This window comes from Dicentrarchus labrax, unplaced genomic scaffold (genome assembly GCF_905237075.1).
Source record: "Dicentrarchus labrax unplaced genomic scaffold, dlabrax2021, whole genome shotgun sequence".
NCBI lineage: Eukaryota > Metazoa > Chordata > Actinopteri > Moronidae > Dicentrarchus > Dicentrarchus labrax.
The window spans coordinates 26876002-26898856 of record NW_026136704.1 but is presented as its reverse complement, the minus strand read 5'-3'; the positions used below and the strand labels follow the sequence as shown (position 1 = coordinate 26898856).

At 38.8% G+C, this 22855-nt stretch overlaps 3 protein-coding genes across 5 annotated transcripts; 2 read left to right on the top strand and 1 right to left on the bottom strand.

Moving 5' to 3' along the window:
- Positions 1-2237: 2237 nt before the first annotated feature.
- Positions 2238-6407, bottom strand: rwdd2b (RWD domain containing 2B). Of its 2 annotated transcripts, none has more exons than XM_051399470.1 (4): positions 5915-6407; positions 5729-5796; positions 4732-5097; positions 2238-4633 (listed from the first exon to the last, which is right to left on the bottom strand). In XM_051399470.1, the coding sequence occupies exons 1-4, from the start codon at positions 6110-6112 to the stop codon at positions 4366-4368; spliced, it is 900 nt and encodes a 299-aa protein (XP_051255430.1). In that variant the 5' UTR covers positions 6113-6407; the 3' UTR covers positions 2238-4365. The 2 variants fall into 2 exon arrangements, with proteins under 2 accessions (XP_051255430.1, XP_051255429.1); XM_051399469.1 differs by having other exon boundaries at positions 5900-6400.
- Positions 6408-6510: 103 nt separating this feature from the next.
- usp16 (ubiquitin specific peptidase 16) lies at positions 6511-12027 on the top strand. Of its 2 annotated transcripts, none has more exons than XM_051399458.1 (18): positions 6511-6744; positions 6946-7012; positions 7114-7319; positions 7426-7529; positions 7628-7740; positions 7870-8102; positions 8192-8287; positions 8397-8527; positions 8631-8718; positions 9034-9115; positions 9247-9338; positions 9422-9475; positions 9575-9730; positions 9841-10516; positions 10752-10846; positions 11038-11124; positions 11229-11376; positions 11465-12027. In XM_051399458.1, exons 2-18 carry the CDS (start codon positions 6952-6954, stop codon positions 11584-11586), a joined length of 2544 nt encoding a protein of 847 aa, XP_051255418.1. In that variant the 5' UTR covers positions 6511-6744; positions 6946-6951; the 3' UTR covers positions 11587-12027. The 2 variants fall into 2 exon arrangements, with proteins under 2 accessions (XP_051255418.1, XP_051255417.1); XM_051399457.1 differs by having other exon boundaries at positions 9235-9338.
- Positions 12028-12069: 42 nt separating this feature from the next.
- Positions 12070-17313, top strand: LOC127363034 (transcription regulator protein BACH1). The gene is made up of 5 exons (XM_051399463.1): positions 12070-12190; positions 13439-13696; positions 14149-15315; positions 15411-15617; positions 16109-17313. The coding sequence occupies exons 2-5, from the start codon at positions 13457-13459 to the stop codon at positions 16493-16495; spliced, it is 2001 nt and encodes a 666-aa protein (XP_051255423.1). The 5' UTR covers positions 12070-12190; positions 13439-13456; the 3' UTR covers positions 16496-17313.
- The last annotated feature ends 5542 nt before the right edge of the window (positions 17314-22855 follow it).

Here is a 22855-nt window from a genome sequence, read left to right as displayed (position 1 = left end):
TTTAGGTATACAGTCCTGTTTCCCGCTTTTATTTAATTTAAAAATATAAATATATCACGGAGCAATGAAACGCTGTGAGGCAGGTAAGTGGAGGGAAATGAGCATCACCATTGCCCCTACCTGCACCACTTTGACGCTGCAGTTCTGTGATTTTAATGTAAATTAAAGCACCAAGAGATTTCTTGATACTCCAAGCAGAAGCTTCATCTTCTGAGCCATCTCACTGACATGGAGCCCAATCTCAGTGTCCAGGTAGGCAGTATAATCATCCCACAGTAAATAGCATCTATATACTTATACTTAAAATGATCAATCTAGCTACACCGTACAGTCTGTGAGTTGAAGGACAGTGACATTTTCCGATTGTTTTGGTTTTCTATTCCAGGAACGAAAGCAAATAATGACTCATAGCGCTGACTATTTTGAGCATACAGTGTAGAACTCCCTACCAATAAGGGATTATGACTGCAGTATACAGAGTTTGAATATGGGTGTGGTCCGACCCATAATGTACTAATGACTACTTTTCACCTTGTGAGTCTGTGTGTGTGTGTGTGTGTGTGTGTGTGTATGTGTGTGTTTCACTGAAGCAAGTTCTTGCCCTGGAGGCACCTACTGTAAAGGGAACTACCACAAATGCGGATAGATTTCATTAACGTGATACAACCATGCAAGATGCAATCACAAAACTTTACAGGTGTGTAGTTGAAATCAAAATGAAGGCAAAGTTCAAAGATGGGTCTGGTCCAACCCATGAGTAGTCAGCACATATGTCATAATGTAGTAATGACTACTGAGTACTCATGGATCTGAAGTTTTAACTGTGGCTGGTGTGATCCCATCGCAAGATGGTGTCAAGTTTTAAAGTTTATCTTAATTGCCTTGTAACTTTTGGTCCCCTAAAATTAATCAATTTAATTAATCTGATGTGGATATAAACACCATCAAATTAAAGCTGCATGTTGGCACTTAGACCCACAGTCATTGTTTCATTTGAAAATACAAACAAAGTGCTTGAGTTCAGAGACAACTTCTTTGTTCTTAGAGATTGCACTCAGTAAGTAAGTAAGGATGAACACAATACAAAAGCTGCAGGTCAGTTAGAATAACATATAAGATAACATATCTGCTAAGGAGAGATCTATACCTGACCTGTTGGTGTTATTGATCTGTATTGACCAAAGTTAGTGTTAATGACTTGCACTATGGCTGTAGCTGTAGCACAAGTCAATAACTGTGTGGGATACCGTATATGTACTTCTATGTTCTGTGGCCTTTGTGTTGTATATGTATTTATATGTTCTGTGTCTTTGTTGATGTCCTGAGCACACTGAAGCAAATCCCAAGCAACTTGCACCGAGTTGTATGGCAATAAAGTATTGAATCTTGAATCTTAACACTGCTCCATTGCCCATGATCAGTATTTTTGACAATGAAGTAAAAACTACTAGAAACATGCGCATCATCATCATCATCATCATTATTATTATCACAATACATCTGGATGATAGATATCAGTAATGAATGATGGAGGGAGCAGGTGGCAATGACTAAGGTATGTTGCATTTTCCTCTTAGATATTCAGCCATATCTCAAATTCATCATGGCTTTAGTTAAAGCGGCAGTCATTTTTGGTGATGTCAGGATCATATGCTGGAACATGTGCCACTTACCCAAGGAAAAGGACATTCACAGTGTGCAACAGTTGGCAAAAGAGCACCAAATGGTTTTATAGTGAGCCATAAGTCAAACGTTCCTCGACACAATTTCTTTGAATTAGCACTTCCAAGTCAATCTTTAAGACATATATGCTGTTCTGTACTACTGTTATATAGTTACGGTAGTGACGGACTGAAGAGACTCACTAGACAGAATAAAAGACAAAATCAATGAAGCATCTGAGTAATCTGCGCATGGAATTAAATTAATTAAATGTGTGGCATAAAAATGAATTCTGACTTTATTGAAAGAACCTTTACAACTGCTTTCTTACAAAAGTTGGCAATTCATACTCCATTGGCAATTGCTTTTTCAAAGCTATTATGACATTGTGTAAATCATTACATTAAATCATGGCAAACGACATTTAAATTTAGAACAGACAGATTGTGACTCCATGTCTCATTTAATGACATATTGACATCCAGATGAAGGAGAGATGCTTAGCAGTATTACAGCAGAAATACTTATTGATTCAGTCATTGCACATTTTTAATCCAGTAATTCAGATAAACAAGTGTGTTTGATATATCTTTGTTTAATCTTTTGATATTTAAAGGATCTCTTGAACTCACTTTACTGATGAATCTGTCCACAGATAACAGAAATAAGAAGGTGTAAGAAGTAAGAACTACATATAAGGGGGACTGTTTAGTCATAGCCATATACAGTACTGTTATGATGAAGGCATGAACTGACTGATTCAACTCACTGTAGAAATTCTAACAGAAAAAGGGATATGAGACCCAGAAACACAGGATGAGAGATGTGGAAGAGATTGCTCATCCTGATTTAGAGTATAAGTCCTGGGGGACAAGCTGGAGCTGTGCACCTGGGAGTGTAGCTCTCCTCGATAAACAAACAGACAGAGGACTCCTCTGATGAGTCTTCTGAAGAGGCAAGTTAGAAATCTGACTGGAGTGAGTATGCTCTCTGAGGACCACCAGCTGACCAAGATCTCCAAGAAAAAAAGAGGCCTGGGACTCAAAACAGGATGAGCAACCCATCCTCACAGCCATCTCTCAATCTGGTGTTCATTGGTGAGCAATTCTAGGACACATGCTTTAAAAAGTGAAATCATTGTTTAAAAAAAAGATGCACAAATGAGAGTGTTGTCTTGTTGTTGTAAAATGTGAAAGGCCACAGATATAATAGCCTTTTTACATCATACAATTATTTGATGATTATTAACATTTTAATCTACATGGCTGATTCATGAAAGTTAAATATTTGAATAAATATTTGTATTTGATCCAAATAACAGCTGACATTGTTTCTAACCAAATAATAACTCTACTACTGCTTAATTTCTTTTAGGTTCATGCAGTTCATTTTGAATCCAGGTTGTATATTGTATTAGGTTTAAACTTTTCACATCCATAAATCCAGAACATCTAAGGATACCATATTTTCAAACTTTGATTATATAATGCTGCCATCTGCTGGACAATAAAGATCCAACTAGTTTACAAGTAAATTCACTCCAATGCATGTAAACAAACATTTGTCTTTGGCCTTAAGTTGTGTGTACTTGTGGTTTCTTTTTAGCATATAACTCTATGTTGAAGTTTACCAGGTCAGCTAGAATAGATCTAGTACCACAGTCCTGGTGAACAGGCAGTACTACAAAAGTACAATATGCTAATTTTTATAAGCTTCAGCTGTTATGTTTTTACAGTCTGAACTCTGGAACACTCACTGAGGGTTCAAATTCCTCTACGGGGATCATTTTCTGGGGTATTTCTATAGCACTGGAAGGTAAAGGACATTATGTAATGGTATAAAGTGATAATGGACTTTCAAAGATTAAGTATAAGAATACTTACTGTATGTAAGGAGTGCACTTTGCTAATAAAATCTCCTATAAAATAAACATGAATGCCATACATTTGTAATGATGACCTTTACACTGAACTCTAGAGGGAAAAAAATCCACAAAAAAATCTATATGGATGTTTTTTCCATGTCAGTCTTGGAAGGGCTGAAAATAAGACACATGTTCAATAGCTGCACATTTTAATTATGAGTAATCAAAAAGTATCCAACAACTAATCATTCAAAGAAAATTGGAGAGAGACTTTCCACGGTTGTCTTATTTATCATTCATATACAAATATCAACAGATTTCATAAACAGATATCTAGCATATTGTTGAATGTTGTCTAATTATTAATGTGGTATCAGACCTGAAAATCCTCTAATAGCCTGGCAGTAATACACAGTGGTGCCATTTGAGGAAAGAAGCACCTAGGGCAAGGTGTAATCTGCAGCACATGCAAGAGTATTAAAATTGCAAATATAACTCCTTGATAAAACTCTCAGAAAAACATATTTTTAATGCTTCTTTTGAAAAATATGCCCATTAGCTGAAATAAGTGAGAACTATTTTCTGAAATTGCAGAAATGTTCTTTTTGCCTTTTATCCCAATGAGGTCCCGAGTTTAACACTTGAAAAAACATCCATAAAAAAGTGGTTAATTTATTTCAGTTTATCAGGCACGCGACCGCATGCTCACAATCCATTTGTGTGCTTGCATGTGAGACAAAAACATTAATGAATGCATTTCCATTTTAGGGTTAACACTTATTTTAAGGAGAAGAGATTTTAATCAGAAGGCACCGGTCAAATACCAATGTATATTTATTCTAGGTCTGACCACTACCTCTCCCTTCAATACCAAAATATATCTGAAAGACGTCACAACAGCCTTTCTCATTTAAAAACTGGTAGAGCTGCCCAAGGTCCATGTGATTACCTCTGTTCCCATGGGGGTCAAACATTGCCTCTTCAAAGCCTGTGAATTTGCGCAGGGAGTCTATACTTTCAACAGTCCTGCTGTCCTCACCCTGACGATCAAGGGGAATATCCTCTCTATGTCGAATCATGATCTTCTTCCATGTCAGAACCTTCACTCTGTGAAATGGGAAAAAGTTTGGAAAATAATAAACCTGGTACCTCAGCAGGCTTCTGGCTGTGACATCAGCTGCTAAAAATAACAACACTCAAGATACCTGGACCAGAACTCCTCGCAGGCAGATTGAGGACCTTCCACACACACAATACCAGGCTTCCCAGGCATGCTAAATCCTGACAGGCCCAGCTCTTTGGACCACTCCAAGATGTTCTTCCTTTTCGTCTTGTTGTAGATGTGGTGACTGTAAATCCACAGTCGGCTGAACACTTCTTGTGGCTGTAGAGAGGTAGACTCTTTCTTAGGAGCTGGTGCTGATAAGCTCTTATTAATGAAGAGCTGCAGGTTGTCTTTCACCCAGTCCACAGCAGAGAGCACACACACTTCCCCCTGGCAGTTTTCCATGAGGTATGCATTGAGATCTGCGTGGAGCTGTGTCTGCTGGGCCCTGCTTAGACCAGCACACCTGGGCACAAATGAAACATACTGTAAGAAGGATTCAGAGAAGATTCAAGGTCTTTGCAAGTGGAAGTTTCCATCCTTGAGAGCAAAAACTTTGATTGGAAATCTTGAAGAAGCAAATTTGCACTACATAGCACAAAATAACAGAGGCTGATAGGCTTACTAATGAATATAAATGACTGCTCACAATATTTTCTAAAAGCAAATTACAGTGTAGAGTGTTTTTTTCTTTACTGCTGCTGCAGTATTTTGCATTATATCGACCTATATATAATAAGATCTCTATGCAAAATTGATAGTTTAAGTTTACTCATATTTATTTAAAATATTAGACTGTATTGTGTTTGCCAGATACTGACTAATTGAATAAATAAAGGAGGATAAATGAAATATATCTTCCCACATAAGCTGTGATTCCTATTATTCATCACCAGACACCAAAAAATCCTCTTACTTTCTGCCAGAGTTACATAAATTATTGTCATCTTTGTCATTAGTCTATTGCTCATCTTCCCATTGCAGGGTTTATGGAATTAATCATTATAATTATTATAAACTAAGTCATTAAAGTTCTTCTTTTACATATGTGAAGAGTTCATCACCGTCACTGCACACCAAAAGTGGCAGTGCCTTACCGGACTGTTATCTCTGGTAACACGCTGGGATATTCAGATGGATAAGCACAGGACAGAATGACCTCAACCTGAATGGTGAATCAAAATAAGAAAAGAAAACAGCAGATAATTATGTTTTAAGACATGTTTAAATCACAATGACAATACTAAGACAACCAGTTACTCATTTACCCTCTCTGTGCTTACAGTGTCCAGCTTCTGTTTGATGAGAAACTGAGGTCTTGAAGGTGGAGGACTGTCTGTTGAATCTAAGCACTCCACATAGTCCCTGAGCTCAGCTAGTGCCAGCTGGTCTGTCATCTCCAGCTCCTCCTGGGTGGGAAACATGCTGGTCAGCAGCTCTATCTCTGCAAGCTGAGACTCTGCCCACTCCAAGTAAGACATGCTGCTAGAGGCAAAATATCTTCACTACTGTTATACATAAACCACCTCTATTTTTAAACAGCTTTCTGTTTCCACATCCAAAGATGTTATTGCTTTAAGATAAGGTTAGGGTACGCCACGTCATTAGTTACAACTCAAATGACATGTTTGTTTACCGGCAACTAAAAACCTAAATCGCTTCAAGCCTCTTCAAGCGTGTAAGTTTATTAATTATCTTTAAATAAGCGATATACAAAATGAGGTGAACACGCAGGACAGTCGAGCACCTGAGGGTCTGTAGTAATGGTAGTGCTACTGTTCCTAGCTTGTATTCGGGCTTTGTTTCAGCTCGGACGGTTTCAGGCGACGCACACAGGAAACACGCGTACCGGGCAGCAGCAACAGCGACACCACATTTTATTCCTCTGTTGTCTGCCTGTGTCAGCTGGAGGGTTTCTGCCAGATCACCGGAGTGGTTTTTTGGGTCAATTTGAAACTTTGTGGGACCATTTTCTTACCCGGAGTCTCTCTGTTCAGGGCTGTAAGCAGTAAACTGTTGACTATGTCCGGATTAGAGAATTAGATTAGAGGATTCAGCCACACAAAGTAAACGAAACTGAAAACTGTGAAGGTTTTAGGCTCCGTTTGTGACAGTAAGTTGACTGGCCGTGATGATGATGATCATAGAGTTAAACGTCTCATTAGTTGTTTGCTTCTGGCACTGAATGTACTGGCACTAAATGGTGGGAAACAGCATTATAATATAGCTGCTGTTGCTATTAGCCAGAGCTAACGGTACTCCAGATTACTGCTGTGTCTGATTTCCATTCATCTCTAATTGTGCTTCATGTTAGGTGAAAATGGGAAAGAAAAGGGGGAAGGACAAGAGCTCCAGAGAGGAAGATGACATTGACCTGACAGGTAAAGAATATATCATCATCGTCATGTCATGAGAACCTGTGGAAGGCCAAGGTTGACTGTACCATTAAGTGTTTTATATGTGTTTGTTTTTATCTTCATAGGTCCATCCTGCAGACACATTAAAAAGGGAACAGACCAAACTCTTCTAAAGAAACTCTCCGGGAATTCTGATTGGACGAGTTGCCAGGATTGTAAGCATGAAGAAAATGAAGAAAATAAAGAAAATATCAGTGCTACCCTGCCTCAGGAGTCAGAAGAGGATCATGAAACAGCTGGCGTATGGATGTGCTTAAAATGCGGCCATAGAGTGAGTTCATTCAGTCCATTTATCATTCAGATTTTGACAGATTTGACTTTTTGCAATGCTTTTTGCTTTTTGCGCGGCTTTCTGACAGATGCATCTTTTCTATCAGGGATGTGGACGAAACTCAGAGAACCAGCATGCTATCAAACATTATGAGACTCCTCGGTCGGATCCGCATTGCCTGGTGATCAGCTTGGACAGCTGGAGTGTGTGGTGAGCATGTTGCTGTGGTGTGTTAATCAGGGAGGCATAAGTTATGTTTGAAATAAAAAGTGCTTGTTCCCTTTTTTCATGCATTGCCAAACTTGCAGGTGTTACATATGTGATGATGAAGTCCAGTACTCCAGAACTGGACATTTGGCTCAGTTGGTGACCAACCTAAAAAAACAACCCTCTGCAGATCCCATAAAAAGACCACAAAAAAGTAAGTCCCATTGGAAAGTTTGCATCCCTGTTTTCTTTTCTTTTTTCTGGTGGTACAATAATTGTATTATGGGATTTACTTGTCTCTATAACAATGTTGTCCACCATTATGTTGTATTTGGTTATTTAGGAGTGAAAGAGGAAGACAGTTTGTTGGATGTTGAGCAGAAGACAGAAACTGTAAAAGCAGAGGAAACTGAGGACAAGGAAAACAAAGAAAATATAGGCCACCAAAAGAAAAACACCAAGAAAGAGAGTGTTGGGAAATCACAAAAGTCTGGTGCAACTGAAGAAAGTGGTGGTGTTTCAGTAAAGGGGCTGAGCAACCTGGGAAACACATGCTTCTTTAATGCTGTCATTCAGGTAAGATTGTGCTTTATACGATTCTAGTTAAAATGAGAGAGGTCTTACATTTTAGAGTTATTATTAATTGCTTTGGTTGTCTTTTCCAGAATCTCTCTCAAACACAGCTCTTAAGACAGACTCTCAACAAAGTGACAGAAGAGAAAACGAGCCTTAACATTAAACCTGTTGCCTCCTCGGATCTGGTTTGTTACCATTATTCTTTAAGTTTTTGTTTTTAACTATGACGAAAATAGATTTATCCTGTCTTATATACACTGTTTACTTGAAGACTTGTTTTTATTATGATTGCAGGAGCCTATTGGAGTGCAGTTAGATCAGCCCGGTTCCCTGACTTTGGCTATGTGTCAACTACTGAATGAGATCCAGGAATCTAAGAAGAGTGTGGTAACACCACGGGAGTTGTTCACACAAGTTTGTAAAAAGTGAGTGTGACTACAAGTTTAGGCACCCTTGAGATGTGCTTCAAATGTGCTGCCTAGCATCACTGCATTAAACATATTTCATTGTCTTGTCTCCTTTCTGCAGGGCTGCCCGGTTCAAAGGGTTTCAGCAGCAGGATAGCCAAGAGCTGCTGCGCTACCTTCTGGATGGGATGCGAGCTGAGGAGATCAAAGTATGCATTTAGTTTTAAACAAATCTCGCTACATCAACTTGGTTAAAGATTTACACTTGAAATGGGCACTGTAGCTGTGCTTTTCCTCACATTTAATGACCTCAGAGATTTTGCTTTTCAGAAAGCTACTCCGATAGGTTGGTTAATTTTGACAGAGCAGAGGCTTTATAAGAGTGCCATCAGGGTGTTAAGTGGCTGAAATCATTGAGATTTTTTGAAAATGTTGTACATCTTATTGTGCAATATCTTTTCCTTATTGTTTATCAAAAGCTTATTTTCATCATTTACATTTAAAGATTGTTTTTGTCTCTACAGAGAGTAAGCTCGGGCATCATGGAAGCATTGAAAGAATCTGGAAAAGGCACAGATGGAGAGCAGCTGAAATCCCTTGTTAAAGGTAAGTAACTGGACTAGAAATTGAATATTGTTTTAGCTAGTGTCATGTGAGCAAGAAAAGGGTGCATTGTATACAATATTGGCACGTCTAATAATTAACTGGGCCCTCTGACAATGAAGTTCTGATTTCAGAGTACGAGAAAAATGGATTACCCAAAAACTTTGTTGACCACGTTTTTGGTGGGGAAATGACCAGCACTATAATGTGTCAGCAGTGTAAAACGGTATGTATTGTGGACGGAAATCTACGATAACTGTCAGTGTCCTGTCATTGTCGAGCTAAATGGCCACTACTTTGCACTTACAGGTGTCTGTAGTCACAGAGATGTTTTTGGATCTCTCCCTTCCTGTTTCTGATGAGGTAAGGTTATGAGTGTTTTTTGACAATTTGTTGGGCAATTATTTGTTCATTTTTGTTTAGTATTACATGCATGTGCTCTATTCTGACCACATCTTACAGGCATATAGAAAGAAGAACCAGAAAAAAGTTCAAAACACCAGTGAGTCAAGCCAGGATGGCAGGAACAGCCCTGCTTTGACCAACGGAAATGATGACATTCCCACCAGCAAGTACCAGCAAAAGAAAGCAAAGAAGCAGGCGAAGAAGCAAGCAAAGGTACCTCACTGAATGTATATATATATATATATCTTTTTGATGGATGGGTGTTTATACATTGTACAGAATAAACTGAATTGTCTGTATTGTTTTTTTGTTTTGGCCTACAGCATCAAAAGAGACAGCAGAAGCTTGAGGGCAGAGTCACTTTGGACAGTCTCACATCTCCAAGCCACACAGAGGGGGAACAGACAGATCCTATTACAGATGCAAAGGATGGGGAAAATGCTGACAATGAAACACATGAAGAAGCCTCGCTGAGTGAAGGAAATCAGGTCTCTGAACAGGACCAGAAAAACCATGACATGATCCAGGACGAATTGGAAAATGAAGAGGACGAGGATTCATTGATTGACTGCGACTCATCAGCTGCGTCATCGGTCAGCAACCGTTTTACTGTCTTATCAGAGGAGCAACACTCAAAGGACAGCATCATAGACGATGAAAAAACATCTGACATGGATCAGGAAGGAGAAGAAGATACACCGCTGGTGAGTGAAATGGAGAAAGTAACCTTGGAAGATACCTTCATAGAAGACTCTGATTCTGTGGAACAAGTCATGGAGACTGAAGATGAGCCACTGGAGGCTAAAGAGTACACGGTAGTCAATCAGGACCCAGAGCTGGCCTTCCAGACCCTGTCTATCAGGACGGCCCCTGAGAAACAGGAGTGTTCAGTGCAGTCGTGCCTTTTTCAGTTCACAGAAGTGGAGACCCTCACGCAGAACAACAGCCTGCTTTGTGTCACATGCACTAAACGGCAGCTGAACAAAGACAAAGCTGGAGGTATGTGTATTTCCTCTCCATAATAATTTTTGACCCATTGTTGATGTGCTTTTGTTCTTGATATAAAACAAAAAAAAAGTTATTTTGGATTTGTTGTAGTACAATATCACAAATGCACTAATTCTAACAAGACAAGAAGCCAATTAAATTGTGTATCTTTGCTCTTTTTTTTTTAAGAAACTCACTCTTCTGTTTGGGGATCAGTTCAGTTCATCTTTATTTGTGTTTTGTTTAGGCTCCAAGAAGAATATTTACACTGATGCCTTTAAGCAAATGCTGATCTCCTCTCCCCCACCAGTCCTTACCCTTCATTTGAAGAGATTTCAACAGGTAAGTCAGTTAAAGAAATTCCAACATTTTTACACTTATTGATCCTGTTGACTGTCTGCCAAGCTGTTTTTTTTATTAATCTGTGAACAAAAGAGTATGAGACATTATCATTTTTGTTGTCTTTTGTAAGGCAGTGAAACACTTCCTTTTATGCAATTTTAAATGAGCTCACTTTTGTTGTTTTCCTCTAGAATGGATACAGTATTTGTAAGGTCAACAGACATGTCCAATTCCCTCTGATACTGGATCTAGCTCCCTTTTGTGGGGTTAAGTGCAAGGTAAATGTTGAGAATAACAGCTTTTATTAAATATCATTACTCTTTGTACATGTATCATTGTTTTATTATAATCTGAGCACTAATAAAAAGTTGTTTCCGAACAGAACGTGACAGAGGGAGATACTCAGATTTTGTACAGTCTGTACGGTATCGTAGAGCACAGTGGAACAATGAGGTCAGGTCATTACACAGCCTATGTGAAAGTACGACCTGAGTACCCTAAACCCTCATCCAACGGACTTGCAGCAGAAGGTAGGGGACCTCAGGTGTGACAATCAATGGAATTATAACTTGGTCCTAACATTTTAAGTGTCTCCACTAACTCATCACTTCTCTTCAGGAGATGCACAGCCACCCAGAGGATCCTGGTTCCATATCAGCGACACAAGCGTTCAGCCTGTGAGCGAGAGTAAAGTCCAGAGTTGCCAAGCCTACCTCCTCTTCTATGAAAGAATCATCTAATAAAATCATGCCTCACTACTCAGGAAATCCAAACAAACCAAACTGCTGCTGCTTCAGCTCCTCAGTATACGGGATCTCAAACAGTTGACCAACCATGGCCTGTTTAGTCAGGGACTTAAACTGGGCTGTGATGAAATTATATTGATTATACATAAAGGACATTCGCCAACCTTGACTTTTTCCATCACAGAGATGTCGAACAATGTTTCAAGTATTAACCAGTACAGCTGTATGTTTTCACACTCACAGGAATATGACAAGGTGTGCAATGAAAGTCTAGATGGACATTGAACAGATCGTGGTATTGGATTTGTACACGTAACAAAAATTGATTTCAAGATGAATTAAAGATGGGGAAGAGTAATTTGTACAAAATATTTATATGTCTATTTTTTATCAATGTCATGTAATGAAATGCAAAATAAGAGAAGTTTTTCCTGTCTTGTGTGGTGGCTTTCTGACTCTTGCACTGAGCATGCGCAGTGAGTGCTAACAGCTTCTGGTCCGAGTTGTCACATGACGAGAGAAAAGTCTGACTCCGGATGGCCAGAGCCGTCTCTGCACAAAATTTACCAATGGCAGTGTTATCAAGCTGACATGGCAGGTCAGTGAACATTGGGCCTTTTTTTTTAATGAATATTAAAAAGTGAAGTTACTGTTTCTGAAGGTTTTACTGTTTAGTTTTTGTTTAGTGTTCGCTCGGTACAAGTTAACGTTGTAGTCATTGACCGTAAGGTTACTGCGTGGCCTAGCTTAAATCCTCTCCGTTTGGATAACATTTTCGACCATTACATTAATATCTTAATAAAACTGTCGTCAGTCGTTATACACGTAAAACGTCGTAGTCCTAACTAGGTTTTTCGTTACGCCTCCACAGGCCCAGTCGGGTGACTTTGCTAAACATGATTCAGCATTTTAAACTTGCTGTCCAAGAGTTACAATCCAGTCTGCAGCAACGTTAACTTATTGGTCCTCCAAGTGTTAGCTAGCTAGTTAATTCAATGTTGTCAGAGATCTATCTAGTCAGTGCAATGTTAACATAAGTGACTGCATTTAGCTAAGTTACACCAGTTTTACTGATGTCAGACAGAAGCGCTGGAGCATGAAACCCCAGATCACTAATAACCTGGATAATAATCAGTTATTCTATCTAAATAATTAAATTGCATTTTGTGCATTTAGCAGACTCTTTCGTGATCAATAATTGCCTTTAATGAGAAGGGACTGTCAAGTGTCTTGCATAAGTGACCTTTTCTGCTGACCATAAAAATTACACTTAACTGTCTTAAGTTCCTGAAAATACAGACAAATAAGTACATTTGCAGTGGCTTTACGTAACCATAAAACTCCCCTTTTGTATGTGTTGAAGAACCATCTAAGATGACATGTTTGAAAAGTATCAGTAGGAAAATGTGTGTATATGTTGGTGTAACATAGCATTGCCTCATTACACCCCCTGCAACTAAGGAGTACATTATCAATTCAACTGATAAAATGATTTCTATCAATAGATTATTCAAATATCAATTACTCATTTCATCTATAAGATATGCAAACAATTCCCATCACAAGTCCAAGGTATTCAAATGTTTTGTTTCATTCTGCCCACTGTCCAAAACTCGATAGAGGAGGAAAGAATACTTGTGTATTCACATTCAAGAAGCAGGAACCCATGAATTAGTGCTGTAAAAAATTGGGTATTTTTTTTAAAATCATTAATCAAAATCTTTGCCAGTTACTTTTCTGTCAATAGACTGATTGAACAATGATCACTGATCCACACTGTGCTCTATTTTAATAAACAGTGTATTGTGATTATAATGCTTTTTTGACTTTTCCCTCTGTCACACAGGCTGAGCTTGTAAGAACCATGTCGCTCAAAGCTCCTCGCATGTCAGTGTTCACATTTCAGTCTGCAGTGCACAGCGCCCATGTTCTTCAGTGCCTGAATGACCAGAGGCAGCGGGATGTCCTGTGCGATGTGACAGTGGTGGTGGAAAACAGGAGTTTTCGGGCACACAAGTCTGTCTTGGCTTCCTGCAGTGAATACTTTCACAGCAGGGTTACCAGTGTCACCAGACAGAATCCCATCATCACCTTGCCTGATGAGGTCAGTGTCCCTGCTGCTTAGCTGAAGGATTTCAGAAAAACAATGACACTGCAAAGTATTTGGTCTGTTTATGAATGTATTATTAGCTGTAATTTTATTACCAGTAAAATAGTTATAGTAAGAACATGTTCCAATAAAATATGATACTGAATGTGCTACTGCTGAACTCCACTATTTTGAGCTTTGTTCATTTTAGATGGATGTGTTAGTACCAATGGTTAGTACCCACTGAGCTTTATATGCAATGTAATTTCTATAGGTTGGTTCAACAGCAGTTTTATGCAACTAAAAGTCATACATTTCAGGACATGTATCAAACAGCCCTATGAATCTGGTTATCCTATGTTCCTTTATTAGCTGGTCACCTTTCTAGTACGGTCATATTGTAGTAATTTATAGCTGTGTGAGTTCTGTTGTGCCTCAACAATTTGCTGTATGTCCTTGCCCCACAGGTGACCGTTGAGGGGTTTGAGCCTTTGCTTCAATTTGCCTATACATCAAAGCTGCCCTTCACCAAAGAAAACATCCATGCCATTCACAGCAGTGCTGAGTTTTTGGGATTTCATAACTTGGAATCAGCATGCTTTGATTTCCTCATCCCAAAGTTTTCTGAAGGCAAAAGAACCTCACAGGAGGTCAAGCGTAGAGCTTGTTGTCAGAGCCGTGATGCCAGTGCCAGCGTTGGCTCCAGTGTAGGGAGCAGCCAACCAAAATCATTTGAGTCACACGGCTCAGTGCCTTCAACAGGTGATGAACGAACAGACTTCACATCACAGTGTCCTCAGAGTGCACAGGGTCAGTCGAATAGTGGGGAAGACCACTTCTGTTTGGAGAACTGTGGACCACAAATGGCCCCCTTATCTCTGGAGTTAACAGCAAATGGCGTGTGCCCCATGTTGTCTTTGCCATGCCCAGACTCTGACAAAGTGGATCATTCCTCTCAATTCTGCGAAAGGGACATTTTAGAGATAGGAGATGTGTGTAATCAGAGTGAGTTGAGTTTGGCAGACTGTGGCTTACCTTGTGAGCTGTCAACCACAGGGGATGTGAATCCGCCAGAACTCATTGAGCCAGAAGGCAGCAATGTTAAACAGACTGTTGAGACGCTTGGTGCTGAAACCAACTGTAACCCTAGTTCATGTCCACTCAACACATCAGGGGCGGAAGATTGCCGTAAGTTATTAGAGCAAAGTGAGGCTGGCCTTGAACAGAGGATGGCAGGTGATCTCTCAGACCCTACACTTACTGCTCTAAGCCACGAAGAGGGATTTGGGGAGAGGAGCAGCGTAGAGAGAGAGGTGGCTGAACATCTGGCGAAGGGATTTTGGTCTGACCTATGTCCATCTCATGCTCAGCCACTCCCCCTGGATCCCATAGACCAAAACAATCTGGCAAAAGCATCAGACTTTCATTGGCTTAAGCAGCTGGACCTGACCTCCAGTGTAGGAGACTGTCCCTTCCTCAAGGAACTGGAGACAGGTGGTGACCCACCTCCACCCACTGACAGCCTGTCCCAGTCAGAGAAGAGTCCCTACATGTCTTCCTCGCTCAACTCTGGGGATGACTCAGACCTGGACACAGATGGAGATACTGAGGCCAACAACAAAAGAGCAGCAGAGGTCACTGTGATACACAGCTGATGTTGATTTTTAATGATTATTTATAGTTGAAAATAGTAAATAATAAGTAAAATAAATAACCCTGTTTTCTACAGATTCAACTTCCATTCCCAGTGGAGCAGATCTCAGCACTGAGCCGGAGTGCCTTCCAGCAGCTTTTGAGACGCCATAACCTCACCCAGGATCAGCTGGAATTTGTCCATGACGTCCGCCGACGAAGCAAAAACCGTGTCGCAGCTCAGCGCTGCCGAAAGAGGAAACTAGATAGCATACAACAGCTAGAATGTGAAATCAAAAGATTAGTAAGTTTCCCTTACTATGTCCACTATTCTCAATATGTTGTCAAACATGATATGATTGAATTTAGTATTTTTCCTGAGCTATAACTACTCTGTGAGCTTTGACCTCTAGTGGTGAACAGTGGGAACTGCAGCAATGTGAATAGAAGTACTTTTGATATCCTAAACAAGTTTGTAGTACAGCCCCAACCAAACCTTCACCTGTCCATTTGACATAACAAAGGTGTTATATTTGCACTGGAAGTCTGCTTTATGTTTTGTGGTATAAAAAGAAAGCTTTTTAGCATTGTTATATTAATACATGCTTGTATTTACCACAGCCTTCTGGTGTGGTAAATACAAGTGTTTGGAAATGTACATAGAATGAAGGCGAGCAAAATCACAGCGCAGCTAATCAGAAACGTTATTTCAGAAGATCAGATTTTCACCTACTAACCACTTTATTCAAAACTTCTGATGCATTTGAATGAGTTTTACTGTAATTCTCTGTACAGAAAGGTGAGAAAGAGCGGCTGCTGCAGGAGCGAACTGAGCTGGAACAAAACCTGGAAGAGACGCGACAGAGTCTGTGTGGTTTATGTAAGAGCGTCAGCATCGAGTCTGGTTCTGATGAGGACCACTTGCAACTTCTTGCTAAGCTCTCCTCACCAGACTTACCTATTTTGTCACCTAACCATGTGGGTAAAGATGAGGAGTCCCAGATCAATATTGAAATGGTAAGTTGCTCCTCAGATTGTGACCCAAGCACCCAGCCGGCAGGCTCAGTTCAAACTGCTGCACCAGAGGCCAGCACACAGACAGAGGAGGCAGGTTCTCCAGAGAGCTGCCCTGATCCTGCATCTCTGCTCAACACCTGTCTGGACATTAACAATATACTGTAATCCCCTTTTGGGATAGATATGCTTTCCTGTGTATTTCACTGAATGATTTTCTGCCTGATATCAGTCTCTTAAAGTGACATAGAGAAATGTCAGATTTCCTTCACTGTATTTCTAATATGCATTTTACTGTAGTAAACACAGATTCCAGTATTAATCATTTTGAAAGTGCAGACAATTTTCAGGTAATTTCCAATTCCATTTGTACATTAGGAGGATGTTTCGTAAAATTAAGTTTGTTTTTCTCAGGGAAACTCATAACCCAATTGTCTTTTATGGCTAATATAATTCTTGCTGCACACCCACCTAACTCTCCTCCTTTATGCACACATATTCTCACAGTTATAAAAAAACATTTATTTAATTTTAGGCAAATTTGTCTATCATTATAATCTTGACACATACTGTATTATTCCCCCACTATGCTGTTTCTTTTGTTAAATATGCACAGCACTAACAGATCTTTCTACAGTAGATTATGAGGAATTGTTACGGCTAACTTAAATTCTCAACAGCATTATTTGAATGCCAGTGGATTGTTTGAATGAAAGTTTGAGGAATGGTTTCAGTGTGTCTGAGTGTGTTACAAGGGAACATAAGAAATTATGTTATTTGATGCAAAATGTGCCTTACGCAGTAGTATAGTATGAATACAGAACAAAAGGCAACCTTTTTATATTCTTGTCTCAAGCACTGTTGCACATTAACCCAGAGCCCATATTAATGGCATTATCTTACATTTAGGTCTGTCTTCATATTGAGTATTTTTTGTTAAATGCTTTCTTGGATTACATGTTTAAATAAACAACATTTTGTTACCATTCAGTGTTTTATTTGAATATCCCCTCCTCTATTGATGCACAGTCCCACAGTTTGGCCAGTAGATGGAAGTCCAACTCTATTTACCTCAACAGCTATTCGGACCCTTAATTGACTGACTGGAACACTTTTACAGTATGAATGGTTCCTTCTGCAATTTACCTGCAAGAGACTGAGCCTTCTTTAGATATCTTTATGCAACCTCAAGTTTTGAAGTTGCAAAACAACAACATGTAGCATTGCTTATGTCAGACTGTTCAGTGAGCTGTAAATGAAGAACAGGAAGCTGGTTCAGAACTACTTGTGTTAACATAAACAAAATTACTTTGTGACCTAAAAGTAATATGCTTGTTGCACATGATGCTGAGGTTTTATAAACATGGATTTAGACAAAACTACATGCATTTCCACTTGATAGCAAAAATATGTTGGGTAATACTTCTGCTAGTATCTGGAACTGAATAGGTGTCTACAGATATATTAGATCTACAGTACTACAGAGTATCATTAGAAAGACTATAGATGGGACTAAATTAGGGCTGAAATTAAAGGCAGGCTCAGATGAGACTAATAAACGAGCTATGTAAAGAGTGAAAGTATCTAGAGGCTCTGCAGACAGGAAATTGGAAAAAGTCAGGTGTAAATGACAGCTGTGCAAACTGAGTTGCAAAATTCATTATGCTGCAGATGTAAGGAAGAGGACCTGGCAAACTAGTGGAATCAGACATACCATGTTCCAGACAATTGTAAATCTGTGAAAAAAATCAGTAGATTGCATTTCTTTAACTGTATCGAGTTTGTCATTTAAACAAACATCTATGTTGCTTTTATTTTTTTAGAAGCAAAGCACCTCATGGGACTTCTTATTTATTCACAAATGTACACATACATGTTTAGTAGGCTGCAGATTGGGCACAAGAGAGAAGCTGTTCAGTCATAATTAAACCAATTCTACACATAACCTGTGAAAGAAATGGAAAGTAAGCCACCTGAGCCATTGTATTGATGAACAAGCTATAAAACAAATTTAACTGCAGTTGTAACATTCATTGCTTTCAAGTTTTACAACTGCAGCAGATATTCCTCACTTGTCAATAAATAGCACACATCTCTATGTCTACATGTGAAGGTCAATATATGTTGCTGCAGATACTTTTGATACCAATAGGTGGTGTTGGTTAGACTGGCAGGTTGCCTTAATTCTTGGTAAAGTAGCACAAAGAAGAATGAAGTAAATCATGGATATACTAGGAACTAAAGTTACTGATTCCCCCATCTGACATAAGACTGTTTTAGCTATTAGCATGGCACATTAGGCTGCTTTCCATAGACTTGTCAATGACAACTGTTGTGACACACTGTGCATTATCCTCATCTGCTCAAAAACTATTAATAGTAATTCTGTTCAGAGTTTTCCTTGACTTGACATTTAGTCTTTCTTGCATCATAGCAGCCTAGTTCTTATTCAGCTATGCATTGTTTCTAACACATCGATGCACATATAAGTCAGCTCTTAGATAAACCAAGATAAGTACAAAAAAGAAAGAAATACAGTTTAATTGAACACGATGCTTACGTGCTCATTATTAGTGCCATTCTCACTACCATTTTTGCTGTTTATAACTACTGGTTACATTTATGTGTATAATGACTATCACTGTAACATCATCAAATACACACACCTTGTTCAAAGATCTGTCTTTGAGCAGAAAACATAATAACATAACAGCAATCATTGTAAGTCTAACAGTTCATGTTATTGTTGGTTTTACTGTGTCTGCAGACCTGGTTCAGCTGATGGCTTGAGTGTCAGGCTGTGAATGTCCATCCTTTAGCACTAAAAGCAAACTAGGATAAACATTTGACAGGGTTTAAATAGTTCACATTCACAGAGCTATAATGTGAGCTGACAATGGTCTGAGTGCTCCCTCTTATTTCAGAGCGGAGAGGATCTTGGTCAACAAACCAGTATTAAACATAGAACAGCCATTTCAGAAAGACCCTTTAAAAATCACAGAAGCAATTTTGTCAAGATGGTTTTGTCTTCTGATATGAATTAACTACATCTTTGAGTTTGTACAGTGCTTGGCTTGTCGTTTTGAGTCCTTTCAAATAGCTGCTGTAGCACTAGGGGTCGATGAAAGAAAACGCAATCTCATTGTGTTTCCCACAGAACAAACCTCAAGGTTAAATTGGTAACTATACCTGCAACACTGAAGCAACTAATAAAACTCTCTTTGGGAAGTCAACTCACATACACACACTGACACACAAAGCTGTGACTCTAAACTCAACAAGTGGTGTTGCATCTAAAAGTCAAAAGGATTAGATGATGATAATGCCACAGAGATAAGATATCGTCTCTCCCTGTGCTGCCATGACACATCTGTAGAAGATCCTTTAGCTGACATTTGTCAAAACTGGCATCACCTTCAAATACCAAAGCATTCCAAAGCATTATGAAGTGGACCCATTTCTAACCTTCCCTCTCCAAAATTAGGATTCTTCCCTGCTGTTTGTGTCTTTTATGCACAGTTTGGATTTTAGAGCATTGTAGCACAAAAAGTAAGATTATCCTCTTTTGCAGCTACACAGGAAGAGAAACTTGATTTGAGGAGGAAGCAGCTGTGCGGCATGGCAAGGTCAGAGGCCCATAATCCGCGGCCTCATTCATGCGAGATTAAAAACCTGCTCTGAGTTCTGATTAAGAACGCAGGGTTAGAAGATTAAAGACCAGCAAACAAAATGAAAGCAGTTTAAGCCCAATCCTGGAATTCATCAGAATACCAAAACCTTAAACTGTCATTACAACGTGAGATTAATGCAAAGCCCCCTTGAACTCTGTATCTTTCTTGATATATCTTCTGTGTCTGAGCCTATATTTCTTTTTTTTTACCCAAAATCTGGATGATCTCTCACTTTCTTCTGTGTCATTTCTCTTCACCACCCTCTTCTCTTTCTTCTCTTATTTTTTTTGTTTTAATGAAATATTCACATATTGACTGAGAACACTGTCAATCCTTTTTTTTTTCTTCTGCGCACAATACATGGTTTGATATTTATAAAGGATTTACATTATGTCCCTTTTACCTACTTTTCACATTAACTCCAGTCATTATCTTCTGACAGACAGACTCCACAGTACTTAGGTAGCAAGGATTAGGAAAAAGGAGGCGAGGGGGAAAACAGGGATAAGAAATTAAAACATCTGGAAGCTGGAATTGCTAAAGCAGCAAACATATATGCTAATAGAATTGACAAACACATTGCAGCGTGACACTCATGGAGCTGACTGGACTTTCCTGCAGGCTAATACTGACCGTTGTTTTAGCGCCACAAGTGCAAATATCATTGATTAGGTCTTGTTAAACAAGCAGTAATGGTTACAGAATTGTGGTCGCTATAACTTTTCCATATGCACTTCCAATTTGAGACAAAAATGAGTTGTCTAAAAAACCACACAGTCTTATTGTTGGAACATCAGAACAATATAAACCAAAGTTCTTGATAGGATGATATTGGTCTCCACCTCAGTAAAAACCAGATTGTAGACTTGATATTCAATTAGTTTTCAAATCCCTTATTATTTATTGCAAGAATGCTAATAATCATATCTTATATAAATAACAATAGTGGCACTGCAGCGACTTCTGTCTTGGACTGCTTAATGCAGTACTAAGGAGTGGACATTATAGTATTGGAGTTTCTCTTGCAGAGGTCAAAATCCTAGAGAAAGACACAATACGTGCATAATCAATTGCAGCATAAGGTCCATGACCTTCTTGCAACACAACATAAATCTTATAAGCTGAGTTGAGATACTGTATCCTAACTGATTACATGCTGCAGTCACTATGAACTTCATTTTAGGGGTAGTGCAGAGAAGGGGGCTGTATCCCATTGACAGGATTATATAAATGAGGACCATAATACTGTAATCTCCCAGAGAAATGAGAGAAACCAGGGGACATGCCGACCCCAGCTAGCTAGCACCCTGGTCTGCAACCTTCAGATTAACAAACAGCTGGTTGTACAGTGACAGATTACATTCACACTTATTTTCTTCTCTTAACAGTCCTCACTGTGTTGCATTTGTAATGCTAGAAGCACAAGGAAAAGTGCCTTTCAGGACAAGACGAAGAAGTCATACAGTATCAGAGAACAACTACTTAACGAGGAAATTGTCAGAACTTATCAGTGTCAAGAGCCAACTGGAAAAGCTAAAACACCAATTTTGCCAAGTACATTGGTTTTTAATTAACTTCACTGTTGTGATCAGTCAGATTCAGCAGAGTAATTCTTTCAGCTTAGGAGTGCAGAAGAAATCCCCAAAGTTTAAAGAAAGCCATCATACTTAAAATAAAGTCACATACTGTAAGTTAATCATGCGATTGATATGTGCTGGTGTCGATAGAGTACAATGGAAATATGTTTTTTTAAGTTTGTATATGTTATAATTGCCAGATGGACAGCAAGAGGATTTCATGTCTAAAATTAACAGCCAGATTGTCAGTTGCTGATCCACTTTGGTGCAACACCAAGTGAACATCAGTTACAAAATGTTGTCAGATGTAGTCAAAAGATAACCAGTTCACAATCGCACACCTGCAATTCAGATGAAGCAATTATATGTATTGTATGTAATATGAATATGAACAATTTAAAACAAAATTTTTAACAAGAATATGGGATTCATTTTTATTATCAAATTTATATTAATTAATAGAACAGTATTAAAATGAAATGAATTAAAAACCCAATACCCTAGGTAGGTGCAGTCTATTTTTCTTCTTAAGGTGTGTGTTTTTATGGCAAAGGAACATACTGTGTAATACTGCCATCCCCTTTGCTTGGGTATTTCTCCTCATTGTTGTGTGACACTTTAAAGACATACCCAGGTCCTCCATCACAGCACTGAAATGAATCAACTGTAAAAGAAGCATAGATGTTAGGATACAAATGTAGAAACAAAGTGTGAAAAAAAGGAGAGACACAACACTGAACAGTTGTCCGGTCAAGATCAAGCAGGACTTAAAAACACATTAGCATTAGATAGCATATTTCTGAAGTAACGCTGTATGCATAATGCAAGAAATCTCTCAAATTCAAAATCATCCATATAATAATCATAATCACCTTTTCCATTTGCTAATTGACTCACTGTAGGTATTTATGATGTGGCATTGGACAAAATCTCATTAAAAAATCAAAAGACAGTGATTATAAATTGATGTAATGTTTTCTGTTCATGAATCCCACTCAACTGTCCTTAGTCGTAGGCATAATTATTTCAAACCTGAAATTCTTTCCCATTCGATGTGACACAAATCCTATAATGCAGACACATAACAAGCAAGGCTCAGTATTACCGGTCAGATTTGGGGGAAGAAAAATGTCATTACATCTACTGGATTTTCTCATCTGTGTGACAGGACCTGTACACTTTTAAACCAGGAGTGTTTAATATGTGTTTATAATCCACTACCTAATGAGGATGTTATTTAAAAGCCTAAGCCTGAGTGAAGTGAATATGGGCCTCATCAT